The 22,039-nt window shown below is 64.2% G+C and overlaps 2 protein-coding genes across 8 annotated transcripts in view; one reads left to right on the top strand and one right to left on the bottom strand.

Annotated features, from left to right (window-relative positions):
* Nucleotides 1-10,949, top strand: part of ANKS1A (ankyrin repeat and sterile alpha motif domain containing 1A) — a 190,078-nt gene extending 179,129 nt beyond the window's left edge. For 2 of the 7 annotated variants that reach the window (XM_055125255.1, XM_055125259.1), the window contains 11 exons: nt 2,208-2,306; nt 2,615-2,767; nt 2,860-2,967; nt 3,709-3,885; nt 5,165-5,290; nt 5,399-5,470; nt 5,590-5,676; nt 6,162-6,299; nt 7,527-7,697; nt 7,822-7,917; nt 8,257-10,949. In XM_055125255.1, the coding sequence (XP_054981230.1) occupies nt 2,208-2,306; nt 2,615-2,767; nt 2,860-2,967; nt 3,709-3,885; nt 5,165-5,290; nt 5,399-5,470; nt 5,590-5,676; nt 6,162-6,299; nt 7,527-7,697; nt 7,822-7,917; nt 8,257-8,376 (1,347 nt within the window). In that variant the 3' untranslated portion in view covers nt 8,377-10,949. The remainder of the gene's footprint in view (nt 1-2,207; nt 2,307-2,614; nt 2,768-2,859; nt 2,968-3,708; nt 3,886-5,164; nt 5,291-5,398; nt 5,471-5,589; nt 5,677-6,161; nt 6,300-7,526; nt 7,698-7,821; nt 7,918-8,256) is intronic. The other 5 variants (XR_008628449.1, XR_008628448.1, XM_055125256.1 and 2 more) reach the window with 5 other exon arrangements.
* A 5,728-nt stretch (nt 10,950-16,677) lies between these two features.
* TCP11 (t-complex 11) lies at nt 16,678-21,568 on the bottom strand. Its single transcript, XM_004617712.2, has 6 exons — nt 21,399-21,568; nt 19,851-19,987; nt 19,065-19,282; nt 18,723-18,904; nt 17,976-18,139; nt 16,678-17,041 (listed from the first exon to the last, which is right to left on the bottom strand). The coding sequence occupies exons 1-6, from the start codon at nt 21,551-21,553 to the stop codon at nt 16,809-16,811; spliced, it is 1,089 nt and encodes a 362-aa protein (XP_004617769.2). The 5' UTR covers nt 21,554-21,568; the 3' UTR covers nt 16,678-16,808.
* Between the last annotated feature and the right edge of the window lie 471 nt (nt 21,569-22,039).

Genomic DNA, 22,039 nt, shown 5'->3' with positions numbered 1-22,039 from the left:
GACCTGCCGGCTCACGGGGGCCCCAGCAGGCACCTGGCCTGTCGTCCACGCGGCCGTTCTCTCCCCCACTCAGTCACTTGCCGTTCAGAGAGCAGAGGCTGAAGCCCCCTCTCAGGAGCAACGTTCCTGGCCCTGCCCCGGGGCCCCTCTCAGGTGCGAGGCTGGGGAGAAGAGGCGTGAACCAGGAGGGGAGGGCGGTCGGGAAACTGGGAGCATGTAGATGCAGACCTTCAGCGGGGGCTGTCCAGCCCTGGGAGGGGAGGGCGGCCCCTCTGCCCCCACGCCTGGGGCGCTGTTGACCTTGGCGTCTGCCAGCTGGGCAGCTCACGGACACCATGGCCCTGACAGGGGCAGTGTCACATCCCGTCTCCCCCAGGGCTCGGTGGGCTGAGGCTCTGCCTCAGCTTCCCCAGGTGACAAAGTGATTCAAGGTGACAAAGGTCACCCCAGGCTTGACCCCAGGCTCGCTCGCTCTCTGGCCCTAAGCCTGTATTTCTACCCTACTAGGTGCCCTGCCAGGCAGTGCTTGGGGCTCCGGGGCCATCCCACACGAGGGGCGAGGGCCCGCCACCTGCTCACTGCTGTCCACTGTTAGCGTGTGTCCAGGCCTGCCCTGGACAGGGGGTCTGCCCTGCCGCTCTGGGTTGCTCCACCAGAGGCTGAGTTCAGGCAGCGGGTGTCAGGGAGTCGGACTCTGGGGCCTGAGCAAATACAGGGGCTGCCCGCTGGGGGACCAAGGGGACAGACTGCCGGGTGGCACGACAGCCGAGTGACAGTGGGACGGGGTGCGGTGGCGCCGCTTTGCCTTCCTTGCCGGCGGGCGGGAGTCTGGCTCTGCCCTTCCCCGGGTGCTGGCAGGGCCCGCCAGGCTGCTCGACACACGTGCCTTGTCGCCAGGCCACAGGGATGCTCACTGGCACTGCCGTCCCTCCATGGGACCGGCGTCGGGGGGCCAGGCCAGGGCCAGGAGGGCCTTGCAGGCCCCGGGCCCCGAGTCTGCTCCTGGCACTTGACGCTTCTCCTGTCACTGCCGGGAATGACGTCTGCCTCACTGCCAGGAGGGGCCTCCCGCGCCCCCACCTCCGCCAGAGCGCCCTCTGCGTGGACAGGAACGGGCTGCATAAATCCCCCTCTGCGTACACGGTGCTTTTTACAAAGCACCTTTCTCTCTTCAGCCCCCTCCTCCTCCATTCTCAAAACCTCACCGAGAAATTAAGCAGAAGGAAGCGCACAGCGCCAGGCAGGCCCGCCCAGTCCGACGGCTCAGTGATGGCGGGTGCGTGTGGGTCAGCGCCCCAGAGGCTGCAGCGACCAGCCCAGAGTGGACGGCTCGGTCCTGCGGGTGTGCGCGGGACAGCGGCTCTTGCGGCGGTGACCCAGCTGCGGGCTTTCTGCACGGGCGGCCCCTGTTGGTGGGCTCGGACAAAGCTCCTTCACCAGGCCTCAGGGAACAGAGGGCCGGCCCGCTGGGGGGAGGCCAGCCAGGGCCGCAGGTGGCACCGGCCCCGGGTGTGGACAGTCAGGACATGTGAGGCTGTGTGCACTCAGGCGTGTGCCTGGCGGGGCCTTGGAGCGAGGCCAGAGCAGAAGCCGAACCTCCACACTCGTGCTCTGGACGTGCTTGTCCCGACACGGCTGTAAGGGCCGGAGGTGGGATTGGCCAGACCGTCTCCACGCGCCTCAGCTCCTTCCCTTGTACTTCAGGGGCCGGTCTGTTGTTTACCTGGGGGTCCTGTTGCGTAAAGCAGGGATTGAAGCCCAGGGTTGGGCGTGTGGAACGGAACTGCCCTGTAAAGTCTTCCCGTCTCAGTCCTTCGTCCGCCACGGGCGGCACCCCCAGCCCTGCCCCCTGGGGCTCCTCGGGCCAGCAGAAGAACCCACCCCGCATAGCGGGCACACGGGGCTCAGCACAGGCGGCCTTTCCCCTCTCCTCGCCCGGCCTGCCCCACCGACCCGGCTGACACAGCATGGCAGCATGCCGGGGGCACCGTGGGGTGAGCCTCTGTTCTTCCCTAAAGTGCTCCCCCGTGGGGCGAGCACAGGCCAGCACCCTCCGGCCCCTGTGTCGGCCCAGAGCACAGCACCCGCTTGGCGATCGGTCCTGCCCACATTCCCGTCCTGGAGCCCCGGCGCTGCCCGCTGGCCCGGGAGCCGTGCTGGGCGCTGGGCAGGCCCTCGGGGCCCTCACCGCCTCCCTCCCCTCTCAGGGCTCCAACGTGATGGAGGAGCAGGACCTGCGGGACATCGGCATCAGCGACCCCCAGCACCGGCGGAAGCTGCTGCAGGCAGCGCGGGCCCTGCCCAAGGTAAGCCCCGGGACGGCCGTACCCCTGGTGGCCGCCTCCCGGCCTCTCCCCTGGGACACTGTGGCCCTGGTCCAGAGCTTAGTCCCCGCCAGGAAGTGCCACCCGCTGAGTCGTGTCCTTCCCCACCACCCAGGTCCACGGGGCAGGACCTTCCCCCACACCGGGGGCTGCCGGGACCCAGAGCGTGATAGGAAGGGCTGTGTGGAGAGGGGTGGGATGCCAGGACACCCGCTGGCCAGCTCCCCACCGCCCGGGGCCCTGGCCGGGCAGCGTGCTGAGAGGTCCTCCCCCCCCACCATGTCTCGCAGGTGAAGGCTCTGGGCTACGACGGGAGCAGCCCCCCCTCGGTGCCCTCCTGGCTGGACTCCCTGGGGCTGCAGGACTACGTCCACTCCTTCCTGTCCAGCGGCTACAGCTCCATCGACACTGTGAAGAACCTCTGGGAGCTGGAGCTGGTCAATGTGAGTCTGGCCTGCGTGGGGCGGGCGGGGGCGGGGCAAGCGGGAGCGGGCGGGGGGCGGGCCCCCTCACCGCAGCCGCTGTCGCCCGCCAGGTGCTGAAGGTTCACCTGCTCGGCCACCGCAAGCGCATCATCGCCTCCCTCGCAGAGAGGCCCTACGAGGAGCCGCCCCAGAAGCCGCCACGCTTCTCCCAGCTGCGGGTGAGTGCGGACCCCCCTCCCTCTCCCGCGGGGCCGCTGGGGGGCTGGCAGCCATGGTCGCTGATTGCTTATTGATCGGCTGCTCGTTCAGCTGCAGTTGGAGGAGGAAGCTGGACCAGCTCGGGAGCAGGCAAGGGCAGGGCCCAGCGGGCAGGGGTGCGGGATAGGCAGCAGGCGCCGATGCAGCCGGGCCTCGGCTTTGTGGACGCCAGAGGCTGGGGCATCCCGGGTCCCCGAGCTCTCGCTCCTGGGGAGATCGGGGCACAGACCCCGAGGTTTCCCCTGCCCCGTAGAGGAGCACTGGAGACTCACAGCAGGGAATGCGCTTGCCTCGTGCAGCCGAGCTGGTGTGGCCCCAGGACACACAAAATAAAACCCCTCGTAGATGAAACATTGTCAAACCAGGTGATTCTGGCCACGCTGGGGTGCGCACGCACGCGCGCGCGCACACACACACACACACACGCGTAGAGAGAGACACACACAAACGCAGGTAGAGAGACACACACGTGCGGCAGCATTTTCCCCGTGAATCACGGTGCAAGTGCTCCTGTTTCACGTGGGGTCCAGGCGCAGGGCTTGCACGTGGACGGGGGCACCGTGGTCGCCGCACACCCTCAGCCTGGGGCGGGCTCAGGAGGACTCGGGCACTCACGGCCCCTGGGGGGGGCTCAGCGCCTGGGCCCTGCCTCCCACTCGGGCCTGACAGGCTCAGGGGGTCCCTTCCTCCTCCCCCTGCAGTGCCAAGACCTGATCTCCCAGACGTCATCACCCCTGAGCCAGAACGACTCGTGCACGGCCCGGTCTGCGGACCTGCTGCTGCCCCCCGGGGACACAGGCCGGAGGCGGCACGACAGTCTCCACGACAGTCTCCACGGGCCCACAGGGACCTCCCGCCTGGAGCGCCCCAGAGTACAGGTGGGCCGGACTCCACTGTCCTGCTGCCTTCTGTTCCTGCATGTCCCCCTGTCCCCACACTGTTCCCTCCTGTCCTCAGTGCCCCACTGTACCCTCACTGTCCCTCCTCTGCCCCAGTATCCTCCACTGTCCCCACTGTCCCCACTGTCTCCCACTGTTCCCACTGTCTCCCACTGTCTCCCACTGTCTCCCACTGTCCCCACTGTCCCCAGACCTCATACTGTCCCCCACACTGCATTGTCCACTGCCTGAGCTCAGTCAGGCTGGCCTGGGCTGGGTGGGGCAGAGCCCCCCCCCCCCATTCCCTCTGGCTGGGACCTCAGGGCTCACCTGAGCTGTCAGGTGCTCGGCCCCCTTCCTGGCCCCTTCCTTCCTGTGCGGGCTGTGGTCCCCAGCTCGTCCCTGGGCCCCCTCTCCTTGGGCCTGGGGTGTTGTTGGCAGGGCTCCCACATTTCAAGACCCGCCCGGCCAGACTGAGGCTGGTCACCAGCCGGCCACGGGACCCCCCTTCCCTGGGTCAGTTCTGGTTCCCCTCCTTTCTCCAGACTCGGCCTCTGTGTTCCTGGCCTGGCGGGGGGCAGTTCTCTCTCTCCAGACAGCCTTGAGTCTTGCCGGATTTTAAACCCATCTCGTCCAGCCGGGACAGAGATTAGACTCCTGCCCTGCAGTCCCTTGACCTAGATTTGCTCCCCAGCACCGCCTGGTCACCTAAGCGTCACTGGGTGCAGCCTGGCACCCCCACAGCACCACATCCTTGGACCCTCCACTGAATCCCTGGCCTGACCAGCTGAGAACTGCTGGGGGGACCCCGGGTCTCCTGGGACTCTCTTGGGCACCCCCTTGCCCCCCAATAAAACAAAACCCAATGTCCGTCAGCTTCAGTCGCTCCCTGCCGGGGGAGTTGGCTCACGGCTGGGAAAGGGAGTGGCAGACCTCCCGAGTCTTCACCCTCCCTCCTCTGCATCCCTCCTCTGCGTCCCTCCCGGTGTCCCAGAGAGGACCCAGATCTCACTACAGGACCGCAAGAGAGTGGCCCGTGGCCTGGAGGGCAGCCATGCCCCGCTCCTGCCCGCACATCCTCACGCCCACAGCTCGCACACATTGTCTCCCGTTTTCCTGCTCCTGGTCTTGTCCCTCACCACTGAGGCTCAGCACCCACACCCCCCGCCCCCAGGCTGAGCCTTGCTTGTGGCGGGGCTGGCTTGTCTGTCCCCTGGGGCCCTGTGGTCTCCCGGGGTGGCCCTGGGCAGGCCCACCTGTGACCCCCGCGGTTGTGCAGGAGGAGCCCCGCGAGGGGAAGCTGACGCTCCGGCCGCCCCGTCTTGCCGCGCCCTACGCGCCCGTGCCCAGCTGGCAGCACCAGCCCGAGAAGCTCATCTTCGAGTCCTGTGGCTACGAAGCCAATGTGAGTTCCCCCAGCCCGCCGCCCCGAGGGCACCGGGGAGGGAGCCCCTGGAGGCGGGGCGCCCCGCGAGCCGCGGCCGCCCTCAACGCCGCCCTGTTCACTCCGCAGTACCTGGGCTCCATGTTGATCAAGGACCTGCGAGGGACGGAGTCCACGCAGGACGCCTGTGCCAAGATGCGGGTAAGTGGGGGCAGGGCCGGGGTGCCGGGTAAGTGGGGGCAGGGCCGGGGTGCGGGGGGTCGCGGGCCCCGTCCAAGCCCAGAGGGGGTGCTCACAGTGCCACCCCGCATTCCCCGCAGAAATCCACCGAGCACATGAAGAAGACCCCCACCATCGTCCTGTCCATCACCTACAAAGGGGTCAAGTTCATTGATGCCTCCAACAAGGTGCGTGGAGGGCGAGGTCCAGCCCCAGCCCTGGCCCTGGCCAGCTGCATGTTGTCCCTGGACCCCGCCCCCTCCCCTGGCCCCGCCCCTCCTTCCTCAGGTCCTGGCCCCGCCCCCTTCTCTGGCCCCACCCCTCCTTCCTAAGTCCCTGGCCCCACCCTCTCATCTGGCCCCGCCCCTCCATCCTATGTCCCTGGCCCCGCCCCCTCCTCTGGCCCCGCCCCTCCATCCTAAGTCCCTGGCCCTACCCCTCCTCTGGCCCCGCCCCTCCTTCCTCAGATCCTGGCCCCGCCCCCTCCTCTGGCCCCCCCCCCACGCCGGGCTCTCAGGAGCCTCCTCATGCCTTCCCTCCCCGCCCTCCTTGCGAGCACTGTGACCAGAGACACCGCCCCAGAGGCCCTCCGCAGTGGTTCCACCGGTGCCCGGGCTGGGCAGAGGAGGGCGGTGTGGGGGAGCCCAGAAGCCCACGCTCTCGTCTCCCCCAGAACGTCATCGCGGAGCACGAGATCCGTAACATCTCGTGCGCAGCCCAGGACCCCGAGGACCTGTGCACCTTCGCCTACATCACCAAGGACCTGCAGACCAGCCACCACTATTGCCACGTGTTCAGCACAGTGGACGTGGTAGGTGGGCCGCGGGAGGGCCTCGTGGCCAGCCGCCGCCCCGCCCTCCCCCTTTCTGCAGCAGGAGGCGCGCGCGGGCGGGAGTGTCTCCGTCAGCCCCGCCAGGGTCTCCTTGGGCCCCTTGCCAGCCCTTGCCAGCCCACCGCCCTGACTTGCCCGACCCTTCCCGGGCAGCCCTGCTTGGACTCCCCAGATTCCTGCTGGGGGCTGAGCAGGGGCTCCCTGTGCCCTGAGACTCAGCACAGGCGTCCCTGGGGCCCCAGACCTGGGAGCCCCCCGCATCTCTGAGGCTCCTAGAGCCCAGGTCCCCGCTCACCGGTCCGTGGCCCCAGACTCTGCGCCTCTCCTCACCCACTCACGGAGGCGCCCCTCGTAGGTGGGGGTGGGGTGTCGTGCCGTGAGGCAGCTTCTGTCGCCTGAGGTTACCATGACACACCCCGCTGTGGACGGGGTGGGGGCCTGCCAGGGGCCACTTTGTCAGTGAGGCACTGGGAAGACGGGGGAAGGGGAGGTGGGGCGAGGCGCAGTAAGTGGCCCGGGGGTGTGCCCCATTGCACCCAGTCCAGGTTGGCATCCTGCCACCTCGTGGTTCCCCCAGGCACCACGGGATGGCTGGGTGTCCCCGCACCACTGACCGCTGACCGCTGGCCTTGAGAATCACCTATGCCAGAGAAACAACACAGCAGGGAACGCACTTTCCTTGCACAGGCCAAGCTACCTGGGTTCAGTCTCCAGCCCCCCGTTATGGTCCCCTGAGCCCCGCCAGGAGTGATCCCTGAGTGCAGAGCCAGGAGTAAGCCCTGAGCACCGCCGGGGGTGACCCCAAAATTGAAAGCCTTAAACTCAAATTGAGCAAAGACAGAGACCAAGTCACAGCTGCTTCCTTTGTGCCGGGTGGGGAGAAATCCCTGCCACCCTCAGGCCCAGCCCTCCCCTAGGGACCACCCTGCCGGTCTGCGCAGGAAGTGCCCGTGAGAGCCGGGCGAGGGAAGGAGTGCCCGCTGAGGGGCCTGGCAGCTCGGGGGTGGGGCCGCCCTGTGTGTCTCGTCTGCGGGCTGAGCTTCCTGCCCTCCTGGGCCTCTTCCCAACGCAGCGGGGCGCGAGGCCGGGCACGCCCTTTCTCTCGGCGAGTCCCCAGAGTGGCCGTCAGGCAGCCTTTGTGGACACGAGTGCCCCGCCCAGCTGACCGTGCGGTGGCGCGGGCCCACTCTGCCCTCTCCCCCCCAGAACCTGACCTACGAGATCATCCTGACGCTGGGGCAGGCGTTCGAGGTGGCCTACCAGCTGGCCCTGCAGGCCCAGAAGTCCAGGCCGCTGGGCGCCTCCGCGGCCGACACCATCGAGACGAAATCTTCCAGACCGGTGCCTAAGCCTCGGGTGGCCACGAGGAAGTCCGCGGTACGCGGGCCCGGGGGGCGCGGGCGGGACTCCTCTCTCCAGGGGCCGGGGGCCCTGGCCGGCGGGGGTGCGGCCAGCCCCCGTAATGCCGCCCTGTGTCTGTCTGCTTTGCTCTGCGCCCCAGGTGCCGCCCCCCGACACTCGCTGTTGTTACTGTCACACGTGCACCACCCATCGTCCTTCCTACCTACCGCTGCCGTCTGTTAGTCCCGGAGTCAAGGTCTTTACCCCCGCTGTGTGTCTGTCCGCTCCGCCGCGCGCCTCCTCCCCCTGCTCCCTCCCGCCATCGTGTCTGTGCTTCAGCCCCTTTCTCGGCTGTGTCCTTTCTCCGAGAGGGTCCCAGGCCCCTGTCCGCCCGGCCCCCCGCGGCCGCGCAGCTCCGAGAAGGCCCGGCAGAGGCCGAGGGGACTGTCCCCCAAGGCGGCCGGGCACGTGTGTGGGGCTGAGGCGAGCAGGGCCCGCCCCCGTGGGAGACGGGTGCCAGGAAAGCCGGTGGGGGGCCTGTTGCCCCCCCCAGCACAGGGCCGCCCCCCCTCACGCATCCCCTCTTGCCCGGCAGCTGGAACCGCCCGATGTGGACCAAGACGCCCAGTCCCACGCCAGTGTCTCCTGGGTGGTGGACCCCAAGGCCGACTCCGTGCGGAGCCTGAGCACCAAGTACGAGACCACTATCTTCTAACGCGCCCCTGTCTCTGCTCGCCTCACTGTGCCTTCCGGTCTCTGCTCTCCTCAACTCTCCTGCCAGCTGCTGACGCCTCGGCCCCACCCCTGGGACCCACCCTCACAGCTTGTACCTAACACCACCGGACACTGTGAACCCCCCTTGGGTGAGGACAGCCTGGGGGGTGAGTTGCCTTCGAGGTGGGCACCCCCGTGCCCAGGAAGCCTCGGCAGGAAGGCGCTGTGAACCCGGGGGGGCGTCCTGCCAGCAGTCGGGGCAGCCCCGTGTCGGCCCGAAGGAGCCTGGCTCTGCCGCCTCCCCTCCCCTGGCCGCCCCTCGCCCCTCTCCTCCCTGTCCTCTCCCCTCTCTCCTCCTCTCCTTCCCTTCTCTCCTCTCCCACGCTGAGCCCTGCTGGGCGGCCCTGTAGCTCACTGTCTGCACCTTCCTGACACAACCAGCCACTGTGACCACCAGCCGGGCCCCTCACTGCTCCCAGGCGACCCGTGGCCCGGCCCCTCCCCCCACTCCAAGGTGCTGCTTCCGTGGGCCCCATCCGGGCCCGACCCTTGAAACGGGCTCTGCCTCTCTCCCACGGCGCCGAGCTTCTGCCGGCCCCTGGGCCTGGCAGGGCGGCCCCGCTGGGGACACAGGAGGGCGTTTATGGGATGCCCCTCTCGACCCCCAGGGCGTCCAGGCCCGGCCCGTGTCTGGCCCACGGGCTCTCCAGCAGCCCCCTGCCCTGATCTCTGCAGGGTGGGGGCCGGGGTCAGCATCCCCCTCACACCCCTACCCCGTGAGGCTGCCTCTTGCCTCCGGGGCACCTCCGCGCAGCTCCCCGCTGGGCAGGACGGGCGTCTCGGGTCGGGTCTGCGCAAGAGGCTGAAGGCAGCAGCTCCGGGCTCGGGCTCGGGCGGGCGGCGTCTGCTCCCGCGCCCCCTCCCCGCCCCCGCGTGGCCTGTGTTAACTCTTTCCTCCCTCCCCGTGTGTTTGCTTCTGCCAAGCTGAGCCACGAGGAGCCACTGTGCCGTGGAGACACAGTCGTGGGAGCGCAGCTCCTGCCGCCGCCACCGCCGCCGCGCCTGCAGCCCGACACCGGCCGGGCCTGGCCCCCGCCCGGAGGCAGCGCCGCGCCGAGACCGGAGCTCCAGAGGGTCAAGAAGGGACTGGCCTGAACACTTTTTTTTTTTTAATAGAATTTTATAAAACGAACTTTTAACACTTGGCTCACACCTCTGGGTTAGAACTGCCACGTGGCCGGGGCGGAAGGGGGCTGGGCGTGGGCCGGCGGGGGGCGGGCGGCACTGCAGGGCGCATGTCCCCCCACCCACCGGGCGGGGACCGGGCGGGGGTCCCAGAGGCGGAGGGGCTGGCGCTGCAGGAAGGTGGCCCTGCACCGTCTGAGCCGAGCAGGCCCAGCCCCCGGTGGGGCCCCGGTGGGCAGGTCCGTGCGCGGGGCCCCAGGCCCGGGACCCTGCATTATCCGTCTGACTGGGATGCTGGGCCCCTGGCCCCGCCGTGGCCCGAGGGTGGCCGTCCCAGTGCTGAGCCCCTCCCTGCTGCTGCTTTGCTCACGAGCCGCGTGGTCGGGGCAGCTGCCGGCCTGCCCCGCGTCTGGGGCCCCGGGTCTGAGCTCGAGCTCTGCCAGCCCAGGCTCCCCGGGGCCTGCCAAGGTCGGCCGAGAAGCTCGTCGGGTGCGTGTGTGCACCCCGGCTGGGCACGGTGACCCGCTCGCAGGCCGCCCTCTCCACTGCCGCCAGCTCCCCAAGAGAGTGGACTCCGGTCCACTCCAGTCCCGGGAGCCGGGCTGCCCCTCCTGCACTGCTCCCCGCGCCCCGCCCTTGCCAGCAGGCAGAGGCCAGCAGGACCCCCACAGACACTAGGAGCCCGCGCCGCCCTCGTCTCTGCCGCTCACGCCCGCGTGCCCGCACCCCCCTTGAAGCTGCTATCTCTCCTTTATTTATTCAGGGTGACCACTTGGGGCACTTCGGCTCGTCCGCTCGGGGCTCTGGTGGACAGGGCTTCGTTTCTATCATGGCTCTCGGCTCCCCCAAGGCAGGGCGCCCCGTTCCCAGACGGGCCCCTCGCATGTGGCCAGCACCTGCCAGGAGGGCTCCCCTGGGGCAGGCCCAGCCCACAGTGCTCCCCCATCAGGCCAGATGGGCAGCTCCGTGGCCAGCCTGGGGCTGGTGGGCAGCAAGGGGGCTGCTGCCCTCAGGGTGGGAGCGCCCGCGCGCCCTGGGTGCCAGCAGCGGCCACCACAGAGCGACTGCCGGGAGGCACCCCCCGAGTGACGCGGATGGTGTGGCCAGGGGACTGGATTGTAATAAAATGTTATTTAATCATTGTCTCTGTATTTTGATACTTGAATGATTCCCGTTTGTTTTACTGTACATATCATTGTCAATCTGTCCGGGTTTTGTCTGAATCGCCAAGACCGCGTGGTACCAAGCATCACGGCCCTGTGCAAAACAGAGACTGACCTCACTGCGAGCGAGAGTGCGACTCTTCCCGGGTTCCGACTTGGCTTGGTTATTTTTCATAACTGTACAACTTAGAACAGACTGAATAAACGAGAAAGCAACATGAAACCAGCCTTGCCTCTCTGGAGTCTTTGAGTTGGAAAGTTTCTTGTTTCCCAGAGCAAACCTCGGCACGGACCCGACACTGGCTCTGAGGCCGTGGGTTTCCTTTTGGGGGAAGGCGGGGAGTGGGGGTCTCCCTAGGAATTTGGGGGTGCTCGGGAGGCCTTGCGGATGGGCCGGGCCCTGTGCCTGGGAACCGTGCTCCAACCTGAGGGCCTGGTCATTGCCAGCTTTGCACTCTGGCTAAGCCTGTTTTCCTGCAGGGCCTCTGAGCCCCCTCCCTCCTCTCCTCTCCTTAGAAACAGCTTGTGTGGGGGCCGGAGAGATAGGACATCGGGCCGGTGCTTGCTGGCACGTGCCTGACCCAAGTTCAATCCCCGGCACCCCATATGGTGTCCCTGGGCCCGCCAGGAGTGATCTCTGAGCACAGAGCCAGGTATAAGTCCTGAGCCACACCGCAGGTGCGACCCCCCCCCCAAAAAAAAGAAATAGCTTGTTTGGGGGGGGCTCGGGGGCCACCTGTGGGCTATTGCTAGACTCTGCTTCCTGGCTGTGCGGGCTGTGTGGGTGGGGTGGGGTGCAGATAGACCCGGGGAGGATGTCTCCCCTCAGGAACTTCGTCCCATTGTGAAGGTTAAGCTTCAGACAGTGCGACCCAGCAATACCACTTCTGGGAATATATCCCGGAGTTGCAAAAAAGCACAGTAGGAATGACATCTGCACTTGTATGCTCATTGCAGCCAGAATCTGGGAAAAACCCGAGTACCTGAGAACAGATGACTGGTTGAAACTTTGGTATATCTACACAATGGAATACTATACAGCTCTTAGAAAAGATTAAGTGAAATTTGCATATAAGTGGATCAACATGGAGTGTTATCATGTTAAGTGAAATGAGTCAGAAAGAGAGGGACAGACATAGGATTGCACTCATTTGTGGAATATAAAGTAACAGAATGGGAGACTAACACCCAAGGATACTAAAGATAAGGACCAGGAGTATTACTCCACGGCTTCCAAAGCCGGCCTCAGGCTGGGGGAAAAGACAGCTCAGAGGGGCCCACCAAGGTCCAAGGGTGCTTGGAGGACCCGCTCAGGATGGGAGATGTGTGCTACAAGTAGACTATAGACCGAACATGGTGGCCACTTAATACCTGTATTGCAAACCACAACACCCAAAAGGAGAGAGTAAAAGGGAATGTGTCTGCCACAGAGGCGGGGTGGGGTGGGGTTGGGGGTGAGGGGGATACTGGGAACATCAGTGGTGCTGAATGGGCACTGGTGGAGGGCACTGGATCATTATATGACTGAAACGTAGGCACGAAAGTTTGTAATTCTGTAACTACCTCACAGTGATTCACTAAAAAATAATTAAAAAAAAAAAAAAGAGCTTCAGACAGTGCTGCCAGCTGAGCCATCTGGGAGGCCACCCCGGGGGTGAGTTTGAGGACTGAGGGGGCCTCAGGAGACAGCTGGACTCGGGCTGGGAGGGGGCAGGAGGGGAGGGTTGGAAAGGCACCAGCACCCTGGAATCGCCTCCATTCACCCCCACACCCAGCACCTGTGAGAGACCTTCTGGGCAACCCAGACGTGTTGCCTTGCAGGAATGAAGCCCCCAGTTTGGGCCCCAGCCCCGCCCCACACTGCCCTGCGCGTCCCCAGCAGCCCCGGAGGCAGGGGGAGGGAGGAGCCCCCCAGAGCAGCTCGCCCAGCAGCTTCCCGATGTCCTCCCAGCCCCGGTCCCATTTGTTTCAACCCCAACTGCTGGCACAGAACATTACGTCCAGTTTGTGTGAAATATTCTCTCTGTTAAAGAACCTCCATAAAGGAATCCCCTGGGGACAGGAGCTTCCATGGCTGAGCACTTGCTTGGCTCTCAGAAGCCCCTCTCGCAACACCCCCCGCCATGAGCATCCTTGGAAATGGCCCAAAAAGACAAAAAAAAAAAAATAAAGGAAAGAATGGCTTGATTTAATCCAATACTTGACTATGTGTGAAGAGCTCAAACCCCAGGACTGGGCTGACGGCTCAGAAGCAAAGCCAAGTGCTTGCTTAGTTGCAGAGAAGACGTCTGGGCAGGACTCAGGGGGCTGAGGGCGAGGCCCGGGTTCGATCTCCTGCCCTACCTGGTGCCCTGAGCACCGCCCGGTGTAACCCCAAATGCCTACCCTCTGCCAGAAAATAAATAAATAAATGATAGGCTAACCTGCACTGAGGGGAGGGGGACCCGGGCCAGCCGTGTGGCCCTCGTGTTCCAGCCCCAGAGCCTGGCCGTGGCTCCCTGACTCGGAGGGAGACTTGGCGCCAGAAAAGGGTCCGGACCTTAGTGTGTGTCACTGCACCCTGGGGCGAGGCCCACCAGCACCCCGCTGCTGACTGCCTGTTTCACTGGGGTGGGCGGTGTGGACTCGGGAAACAGCCTGGCGCAGAGGGGACGAAGGGAGGACGAGGACCACGCTGGACGGGCCCCCCCGAACACGCTTCGAACATCCCCGTCCTGACCCCATCCCTGGCTTTTTCTTTGTCTGTTTTTAGGGAGACACCCCTCACTGACCAGGCCCAGCAGTGCTCTGGAGTAACTTCTGGCGGGCTCAGGACCATATGAGATGCCGGGGATCAAACCTGTCGGCAAGGCAAGTGCCTCCCCTCTGTCCTATCGCTCCAGCCCGAGAATTACTTCTTAAACTGGATCACCACCCTGTCTGGTCTCAACCATGGGTGGGGTGTCACAAAAATTGTTTTCAAGCCTATGATTGTCAGTAATTGTTTTAGTTTGCTGGCAGTGGGCAGGAACACCTCGCAGAGTTTGGGGGCTGCGTCCAGCAGTGTCCAGCAGGATCTTAACCCCTGCATTGTCTCTGGCCCATAAATGTTTGATCTGTCTACCTTCCTATGCTAGGAGTATCACGTCTCACTCAAGTGAGAGAGGGAACCCAGAGTTCCGACCTCCGTCGACGGTCAAGAATCAGGGACGTTGTCTCGTTTGCCAAGACATCAAACATCAGATGGGCCGGTCGTGTAATGCGATTCAGAGACGACCGCTGGACTAGAGCTATTACCGACTGGATTCCATGGGACGTCAGAAGACCGCGTGGCCGCCCACCAACGAGTTGATCAGACTTCTTCATCAGAACCCTGAATGAATGGTTTGAGGCTCTTCCTGTTCCTGGAGCGAGCAGATACCATTGGGCTTCACTAGCACACGACAGGGACGAACGGAGACATTACTGGTGCCCACTTGAGCAAATCGAAGATCAACGGGAAGACAAGTGATACAAGTGAAGTGATACCTTTGTATACCAGGATGATTTCTGAGCCTTGGAAAGTGGAAGCATTATGATGACCACCTTCATTTTTTTTTTTTTTTACTTTTTGCGTAGGGGCAAAACAAAAAGTAGGGGTGGTCAGGGTTTAACTCTTGGCAGGCTCGGGGTAACATATGGTGTTGGGGAACGAACCCAGGTCATCAGCATACAAGGCAAGCCTCTTATCACTGTATTGTCGTTCTGACCCCTCTAAGAAAAGAGCTCTTGCAAGTATGGCCTAACTCAATATTTTTAAAATATCAAGGCATGAGGACAGTAATATTTCTATCCCCAACATTTCATATGGTCCCGAGCACTGCCAGAATTCCTGAGCACAGAACCAGGAGTAATCCCTGAGCATTACTAGCATTACTGGGTGTGGCCCAAAATTTTATTTTATTTTATTTTTGCTTTTTAGGCCACACCGGCGATGCTCAGGGGTTACTCCTGGCTCTGCACTCAGGAACTACTCCTGGTGGTGCATGGGAGACCATATGGGATGTCGGGGATGGAACCCGGATCAGCCACGTGCAAGGCAAATGCCCTACCCACTGTACTAACACTCCGGCCCCATGGCCCAAAATTTTTAAAAATACATAGTATCAAGGTAGCACTGTAGCACTGTCATTCCGTTGTTCATCGATTTGCTCGAGTGGGCACGAGTAACATCTCCATTGTGAGACTTGTTGTTACTGTTTTTGCCATATTAAATACTCCATGGATAGCTTGCCAGTCTCTGCCGTGTGGGCGGGATACTCTCGGTAGCTTGCCGGGTTCTCTAGGAGGGATAGAGGAATTGAACCCGGGTCGGCCGCGTGCAAAGCTCTACCCAATGAGCTATCGCTCCAGTCCAGTATCAAGGTATTATACAAAAAATATTTTTGCATAACAAAATTCATTATTCAAGATGTTGAAACAGCAGGCCAGAGATCTAGTATGGTGGATAGGGCACTTGGCGGAAGGAAGGTGACAGTGGAGGCGGGATATAGGGACACTGGGGTTGGAATATCGAAAGCCTGAACAACTTTCTAAACTGGCCTGTTTGTGTTTGGGCCACAGCCGGCAGTGCTCAGGCTCCAAGTCTGAAGGGGATTTTCCACAATTCTGCCCCTGGTTCTGGCTGGTCCCAGCAGGCAGCCGAGGGCGGGGTGGATCTCGGCACACCCAGACCATCCCTGGCAGCACCCGTGGGACCCACCACCACACAGCCTCGAGGTGAGAACCACAGACCACATTGGAGCCAGTCAGGGGCGCCTGAAGGCAACACAGAGCATCTCATTGTTGGGAAGAGCAGAGCGCCCTGAAGAACAGAACCGAGGGTGAACCCAGGGGTCCCCAAGGGCGCGCCCTGAGGCCCGGCTTGGTGCTCAGGGCACTGCACACAGGCCCTGCCAGACGCCGCTGCGAGGCTCTTGCAATTTTTTTTCTCTTTTCCCTTTTTTGGTTTTGCTTTGCTTTGGGGTCACACCTGGTGCTCAGGGCTTACTCATGGCTCTGCTCCAGAGTCACTCCTGGCAGTGCTCACAAAACCATGCGGGGTGCCGGGGATTGAACCTGGGTCAGCCCTCCCTGCTGTGCTCCGGCTCCGACCCCGCCCTTGTGATTCCTCAGCCTCTTCCTTCGGGATCCGACGTCTCTGGCGGTGGGTGGGACTCCAGCCCAGGTATGAGCTTTCTTAACTTCCATCTGGGGGCCGCACCCGGCGATGCTCAGGGCTCACTCCTGGCCCTGCACTCAGGAATCAGTCACTCCTGGGGGGATCATATGGGATGCCGGGGGTCGAACCCAGGTCAACCACGTGCGAGAGAGGCGCCCTCCCTGCTGTGTTCTGGCTCGGGCCTGGGAACGAGCTTTCTAATGCTTTCCTTCACCCTGGCCCTTCCGGAGCTGAGCTGGACCAAAGAAGCTTCTGGTTTCCAGGGAAACCCCAGGACTCACGTTCAGGTCCAGGTTCCTCCGCCCCCTGGGAGGAGTGATTTTACCCTGGGAGCAAACAGCACCCGGGGCTGGAGGGACGCTGACCTCTGAGCTCTGTATATAGGAGAGAGCACCGTTAGGCCGGCTCTGGGGCTCTGGAGCAGCCCGGGAGCCACCACCCAGGGGGTTCTGGTTCCCTGGAAGCAGCCGGCCCCTAACCCCGCCTTCCTGTCCTGGAAGGCAGACGGGGCGCGACTTCACTGGGTCTCTTGAGTGACACTCGCCCCGGAGCACTGCAATAAACCCACTCCCGCCTGAGTCTTCTCCTGGTCTGCTGTTTTCTGCTGGGGGAGCCCGTTCCCAGATCTCACAAGCACCCACGCTAGCGGGGTGTGGGTGCCAGGAGTGGAGCCGGGGGGAAGGGTGCTGACTTCACGCGGACCACCTGACAGGAAGGCGGAAGCTGCTTTGCACGTCAGAGGTTTATTAGTGGAGGGTCGGGGCTGGGGCTGGGTGTTCAATCAAGGGCCGGCAAACCGCTGCCCAGGTGTGCAGGGCCCAGGAGGGGGGAGGTCCGTGGCTCCGCTGGCCGCTAGGGGTGTCGCCCCTGCGGGGACCCCCCGGGTGCAGAGGCAGCCGTGCCCGCTCAGCACGACTCCACCTTGGTTTCCTGGGCCGGGGCGTCAGGGAGGAGGGTCTTGATGATGCTGGTGTAGTAGGGGCCGAACACCTGCTGGTTGTGGTGTGTCAGGTTGACGAACTTCTGGCCCAGCTCGGCCAGCTCGGCCTCGATGAGCGCGAGCCCCCCGGGGAGGTCCAGCAGCGAGCGCTGCACGCCCAGCACCAGGCAGCACTTGAGGAACAGGTGGATCCGCTGGTCTGTGTGCAAGAGGGCGCGGGCCGTGAGGAGGACGCAACCCCCACCCCCCACAGGGCACCACTCATGGGCCCGCCCCAGGACATCTGCTGGCTGCGGTGATGGAGGACGTTCCAGTCCCAGCAGAATGAGGATCTGACCTACGGGGCGTCTTAGCTAGAGCTAGGCCGAGATCAGCGCCTCCTTCCCACGCGGGTGCCGGGGGCGCCCCTGCTGGGGGCCCCCTCTAGTCTGACTCAGCCTGGGGTTCTCGCTGGCTGGAGAGCGTGTTCTCAGACTCGGGCAGGAATGTCCACAAGAGCCGGGCAGGGTGGAGGAGCCTGGGCCCGCTTGAGCGGACAGAGCCAGCCTCGGCAGGAACCCCTGTTCACCTGGGTCTCTCTGGGAGCCTGAGTCCTTTTTTTTTTTTCTTTATGGGTCACACCTGGCAATGCACTGGAGTTACTCCTGGCTCTGCACTCAGGAATTACCCCTGGCGGTGCTCAGAGGACCCTATAGGATGCTGGGAATCGAACCCGGGTCAGCCACGTGCAAGGCAAACGCCCTACCCGCTGTGCTATCGCTCCAGTCCCTTATATATTTGTTTGTTTTTTCAGAGTCTATCTTTTAACTGAGATACTTGTACCCTCGTTTGGAAAAAAAAAAAAAAACACCTAAAGCCCAGCAACGACTTGCCCAATCATCAAGGCTTTGGGGTGGGGGGCAGGGGGTGGATCACAGCCAGCAGTGCTCAGGGCTTACTCCTGACTCTGTGCTCAGGGAGCATCCTGGTGGGGCTGAGGGACCGTCTGGGGTCACGAGCATCCGACCCCGCCCGCCCTGGGGGACCGAGTCTTTGCTGGTTCGACCCTCGTGTGCCTGGCCTCCAGGGCTGGGGTCTGTTTCTCCCCCGCCCGTTCTCTCCCTGCCCCCCTGCCCAGCCCGGCGCCAGCTCACCGATGACGCTGCGGACACAGTTCTCCTTCTTGGCGATGTTCTGGAGCTGCCCCACCAGGGACTCCGCGTTGTCACTGCTCAGAGCGGCCAGGCCCATGGCCTTGAGGCTCTGGTGGACCTCCTGGGACACCTGCTCACTCACGGTCGCCATGGCCTCCTCAGGCCTAGTCAGCATGGAGGGCCCGCCGTCACCACACAGTGACCCGCCGACACCGGCTGCTCCCCCGAGATCAGGACAGGGGCAAACAGCAAACGTCTGCCCCACTATTCCTCCACCCCTTTGTTTTTGTTTCCCCTTTTTGGGTCACACCTGGTGATGCTCAGGGGTTGCTCCTGGCTCTGCACTCAGGAATTACTCCTGGAGGTGCTCAGGGGACCATATGGAATGCTGGGAATCGAACCCGGGTCGGCCGTGTACAAGGCAAACGCCCTCCCCATTGTGCTATCATCTTCCACCCGACTTGATGTGCTTCCCTGAGGCATCTTGGAACATCCTCCACGGCCAGCCAGGGTCCGACCCTCGCCGGACCTGCCCTCGAGTCTCCCTGCAGACGTGGGTCAGCCCTGCTACTGCCCAGTTCCAGAGGCCCTGCGGTCGCCCCTCCTAGGAAGAACATTTCCCTTCTCTCTGTTGGGACGTGACTCTTCTGCTCCCCGCTGTCTCTGAATGACCCCCCGGAGGGCCAGCCCACGGGGTCACAGGCCTCCCAGCCGTGCGGTCACTCACACCCGCCCGCGGCCACTCGCCTGGCGCTAAACTCCTCCATCAGGGACTTGGCGACGCGTTTCAGCTTGTCCACGAACTGCGGCGAGCCGAAGAGGACGCTGCCCGAGAAGCTGCTGGCCACCAGCAGGACGGAGGCCAGCAGGGTAAGCTGCTGGGCCTGGGCCTTCAGCTCCTGCAGCCGCGCCCTGTCGGTCATCAGGGTCTGGGGAGCAGGACCGGGACGGGCTGTCAGGAGGGGGGCGGGGCGGACAGTGGGGGGGGTCCCCGAGGCAAAGCGCGGCTCTGACCCTGGTGAGGGGGGCGGGGCGGACAGTCGGGGGTCCCCCAGGCAAAGCGCGGCTCTGACCCCGGTCGGTCGCTACCTCGGGGAACTCCTCGTTCTCAGGGTCCCAGAGCAGGAGGTTCAGGAAGCCCTGGGACAGCACCATGGTGGGGCTCAGGGGCTCCGCGGGGCTGGGCTCCTCGCTGGGGGCCGAGGCCGCCCCGCCGGACGCTTCCGAGGGGTCGGAGCCCGCGGCGGGCGGCGAGGAGAGGTCGGCGGCCGCGCGGCTCAGCCACTTGGTGGTGTGGTCCAGGAGGCCTGGCGGGGACGGCAGGACGGGCCCTGCTCAGAGCCGCTCCGGCGGGGCATCCCCGCCCCGGGCCTGCCCCCGAACCCCCCTCCAGTGGGCATCCCTGCCCCCCACACCTGACCCCGGACCCGCCCCCGACCCGCCCTCCCGTGGGCGTCTCTGGCCCTGGACCCGCCCTCCGCAGGCATACCTGCCCCCCACCTGCCCTCCAGTGGGCATCCCTGCCCCCCCCCACCTGACCCCGGACCCGCCCTCCCGCGGGCGTCTCTGCCCCCAGACCGGCCCTTCGCGGGGATCTCCGCCCCGGACCTGCCCCCCACCCGCCCTCCCGCGGGCATCCCTGCCCCAGACCTGCCCCCACCCACCTGCCCCGGACCCGCCCTCTCGCCAGCATCTCTGCCCCTGGATTCCCCTCCGTGGGCGTCTCTGCCCCCCGACCCTCCTCCCACAGGCATCTCTGCCCCTGGACCCCCTCCCGCGGGCATCTCTGCCCCAGACCTGCCCCCCCGACCCGCCCTCCCGGGGTCTCTGCCCCCCCACCTGCCCCTCTCCCGCCCGGCCTCCCTCGGCACACACCGGGCTCCTTGTTGAGGCGCTCCTGGAAGGACGCGCGCTCGTGCTGGATGGAGTGCTCCTGCAGGTGCGGCTGCAGGCTCTGGATGGTGTAGTTGACCCTGTCCATCTTCATCAGGCCCAGGACCTGGAAGATCCCCCTGCCACGGGAGGAGACCAGCAGTGGGCGACCCAGGGAGGGCCGCCGGGCTCAGTCCATCCTGGCAAGGGGGGCCCACGGCCCAGACCCCAAGGCCAGGCATGCGCAGAGGCAGGAAGAGGGGCAGGTTGGAAGCCGGGCTGACGCCGCCCTGCACGGCCACCAGCCTGTCCCCAGGACACGGCCAAGAGCCAAGGCACCTCGGGGTGGGGGAGAGGCGAGGCTCTTCTTGACTCGTCAGCGGGCTCCTTTCCTCCCTCCCTCGCCCCGTCTCTCTCTCCCGCTCTCTTTCTCTCCCTCTCTTCCTCTCTTTCTCTCCCGCTCTCTCCCTGTCTCTCTCCCCATCTCTCTCTCCCTCTCTCTTCTTCTCTCTTCCTCTCCTCCTCACCCTTCCTCTCCCCCTCTCTCCCTCTCTCTTTCTCTCCCTCTTCCTCTCTCTCTCCCTCTCTCTTCTTCTCTCTTCCTCTCCTCTCTCCCTCCCTCTCTCCCCCTCTCTCTTTCTCTCCCTCTCTTCCTCTCTCTCCCTCTCGTTCCCTCTCCCTCTCTCTTCTTCTCTTCCTCTCCTTTCCTTCCCTCTCTCTCCCTCTCTTTTTCTCCTTCTCTCTTCCTCTCTCTTCCTCTCCCCTCTCTGCCCCCTCTCTCCCTCACTCTCTCTCCCACTCTCTCTTCCTCTCCCTCTCCTCTCTCTCTCTCTCCCTCTCCTTCTCTCTCCCCTTCTCCCTCCCCCACCCCCTCCCATGAAGCAAGATAGTATTATTGACACTTATCCGGGAAGGTGTGCGAGGAGAGGCGGGAGAGGTGTTTAAGGGAGAACACAGGCTTGTCCTGGGTGGGGGTCGGGGGACCGAGAGCAAAGCAACATCGAGACGAGCGAGCGGGCCCCATGTGCGGGGCTGACCCGGCCTGAAGAGCGGGCCCGTGCCCGCTGCTCTTTGAATCTCCGCGCTTCTGGGGCTGGAGTGATAGCACAGCGGGTAGGGCGTTTGCCTTGCACGCGACCGACCCGGGTTCAAATCCCAGCATCCCATATGGTCCCCTGAGCACCGCCAGGGGTAATTCCTGAGTGCAGAGCCAGGAGTAACCCCTGTGCATCGCCGGGTGTGACCCAAAAAGCAATAAATAAATAAATAAATAAATAAATAAATCTCCTCGCTTCCTATGGCTTCAGGGCAGGGTGGCGGCTGGCCCTGTCCGTTCGCCCTGTGGGAGGCTGATGGGGAGGTCTGGGGCCGGACGCCTGCAGGCCTCGGAGTAGAGGACGGGCCCTTCGGACTGTCACAGGCCCGCACAGCCCCCTCCGGAGCAGACACGCAGCGGGCGGGAGTGACGGGAGGGGCCCGCTCTAGCTTGGCTGGGCCGGGCCGGAGGCACCCTTGGGGCCGAGTGGGCGCGTCCCCCCTCCCGTCCCCCACCTCAGCATCTGCACAGGGTCCGTCACGTCCTCGAGCCTCTGCACGGCCTCGTCCCGGACTGGCGCGCACAGCAGCGTGATCAGGTTGAGGATGTACTTGGAGAGGTGCGGCACGTTCAGGATGCCCTCGTCCGCCTCCTTCCGCAGGAGGTCCATGTCCAGGGCCTCCTCGATCTCGTTCTTCAGGCGGTTCTGGCGTGGCGACAGCAGCGACAGCAAGATCTGTTCCGGGGAGCAAAGCCATCGCGGGGCTGGAGACTGTGGCCCTGCTCCTCCTGTCCCCAGGATAGCCCCTGAGCACTGCCAGGTGTGGCCCCAACCCCCCCTCCCGCCCCCCCAGAAAGCCAACATGCGACAGTGAAAGCCAAAGGCACCAGACTAGGCAAACTGGAACTCACTAAAATGAATTTTTTTTTTTTTTTTTTTGCTTTTTGGGTCACACCCGACGATGCACAGGGGTTACTCCTGGCTCTGCACTCAGGAATCACTCCTCCTGGCGGTGCTCAGGGGACCATATGGGATGCTGGGAACTGAACCCAGGTCAGCTGCATGCAAGGCAAAGTCCTACCCGCTGTGCTATCGCTCCAGCTCTAAAATGAAAACTTTTGGGAGGTGGGGCTGTTACACTCAATGGTGCTCAGG

This window comes from Sorex araneus, chromosome 2 (genome assembly GCF_027595985.1).
Source record: "Sorex araneus isolate mSorAra2 chromosome 2, mSorAra2.pri, whole genome shotgun sequence".
NCBI lineage: Eukaryota > Metazoa > Chordata > Mammalia > Eulipotyphla > Soricidae > Sorex > Sorex araneus.
The sequence above is the reverse complement of the archived record's forward strand: the minus strand, read 5'-3'. Positions and strand labels throughout refer to the sequence as shown.

Coding starts and splice junctions, on each gene's coding strand:
- TCP11 (XM_004617712.2), bottom strand. CDS start 21,553: ATGGACCTCCTGCGGAAGGAGGCGGACGAGGGCATCCTGAACGTGCCG. Junction 19,283..19,850: donor GCGCCTCAACAAGGAGCCCG/GTGTGTGCCGAG, acceptor CGTCCCCGCCAG/GCCTCCTGGACCACACCACC. Junction 18,140..18,722: donor ATGGAGGAGTTTAGCGCCAG/GCGAGTGGCCGC, acceptor CATGCTGACTAG/GCCTGAGGAGGCCATGGCGA.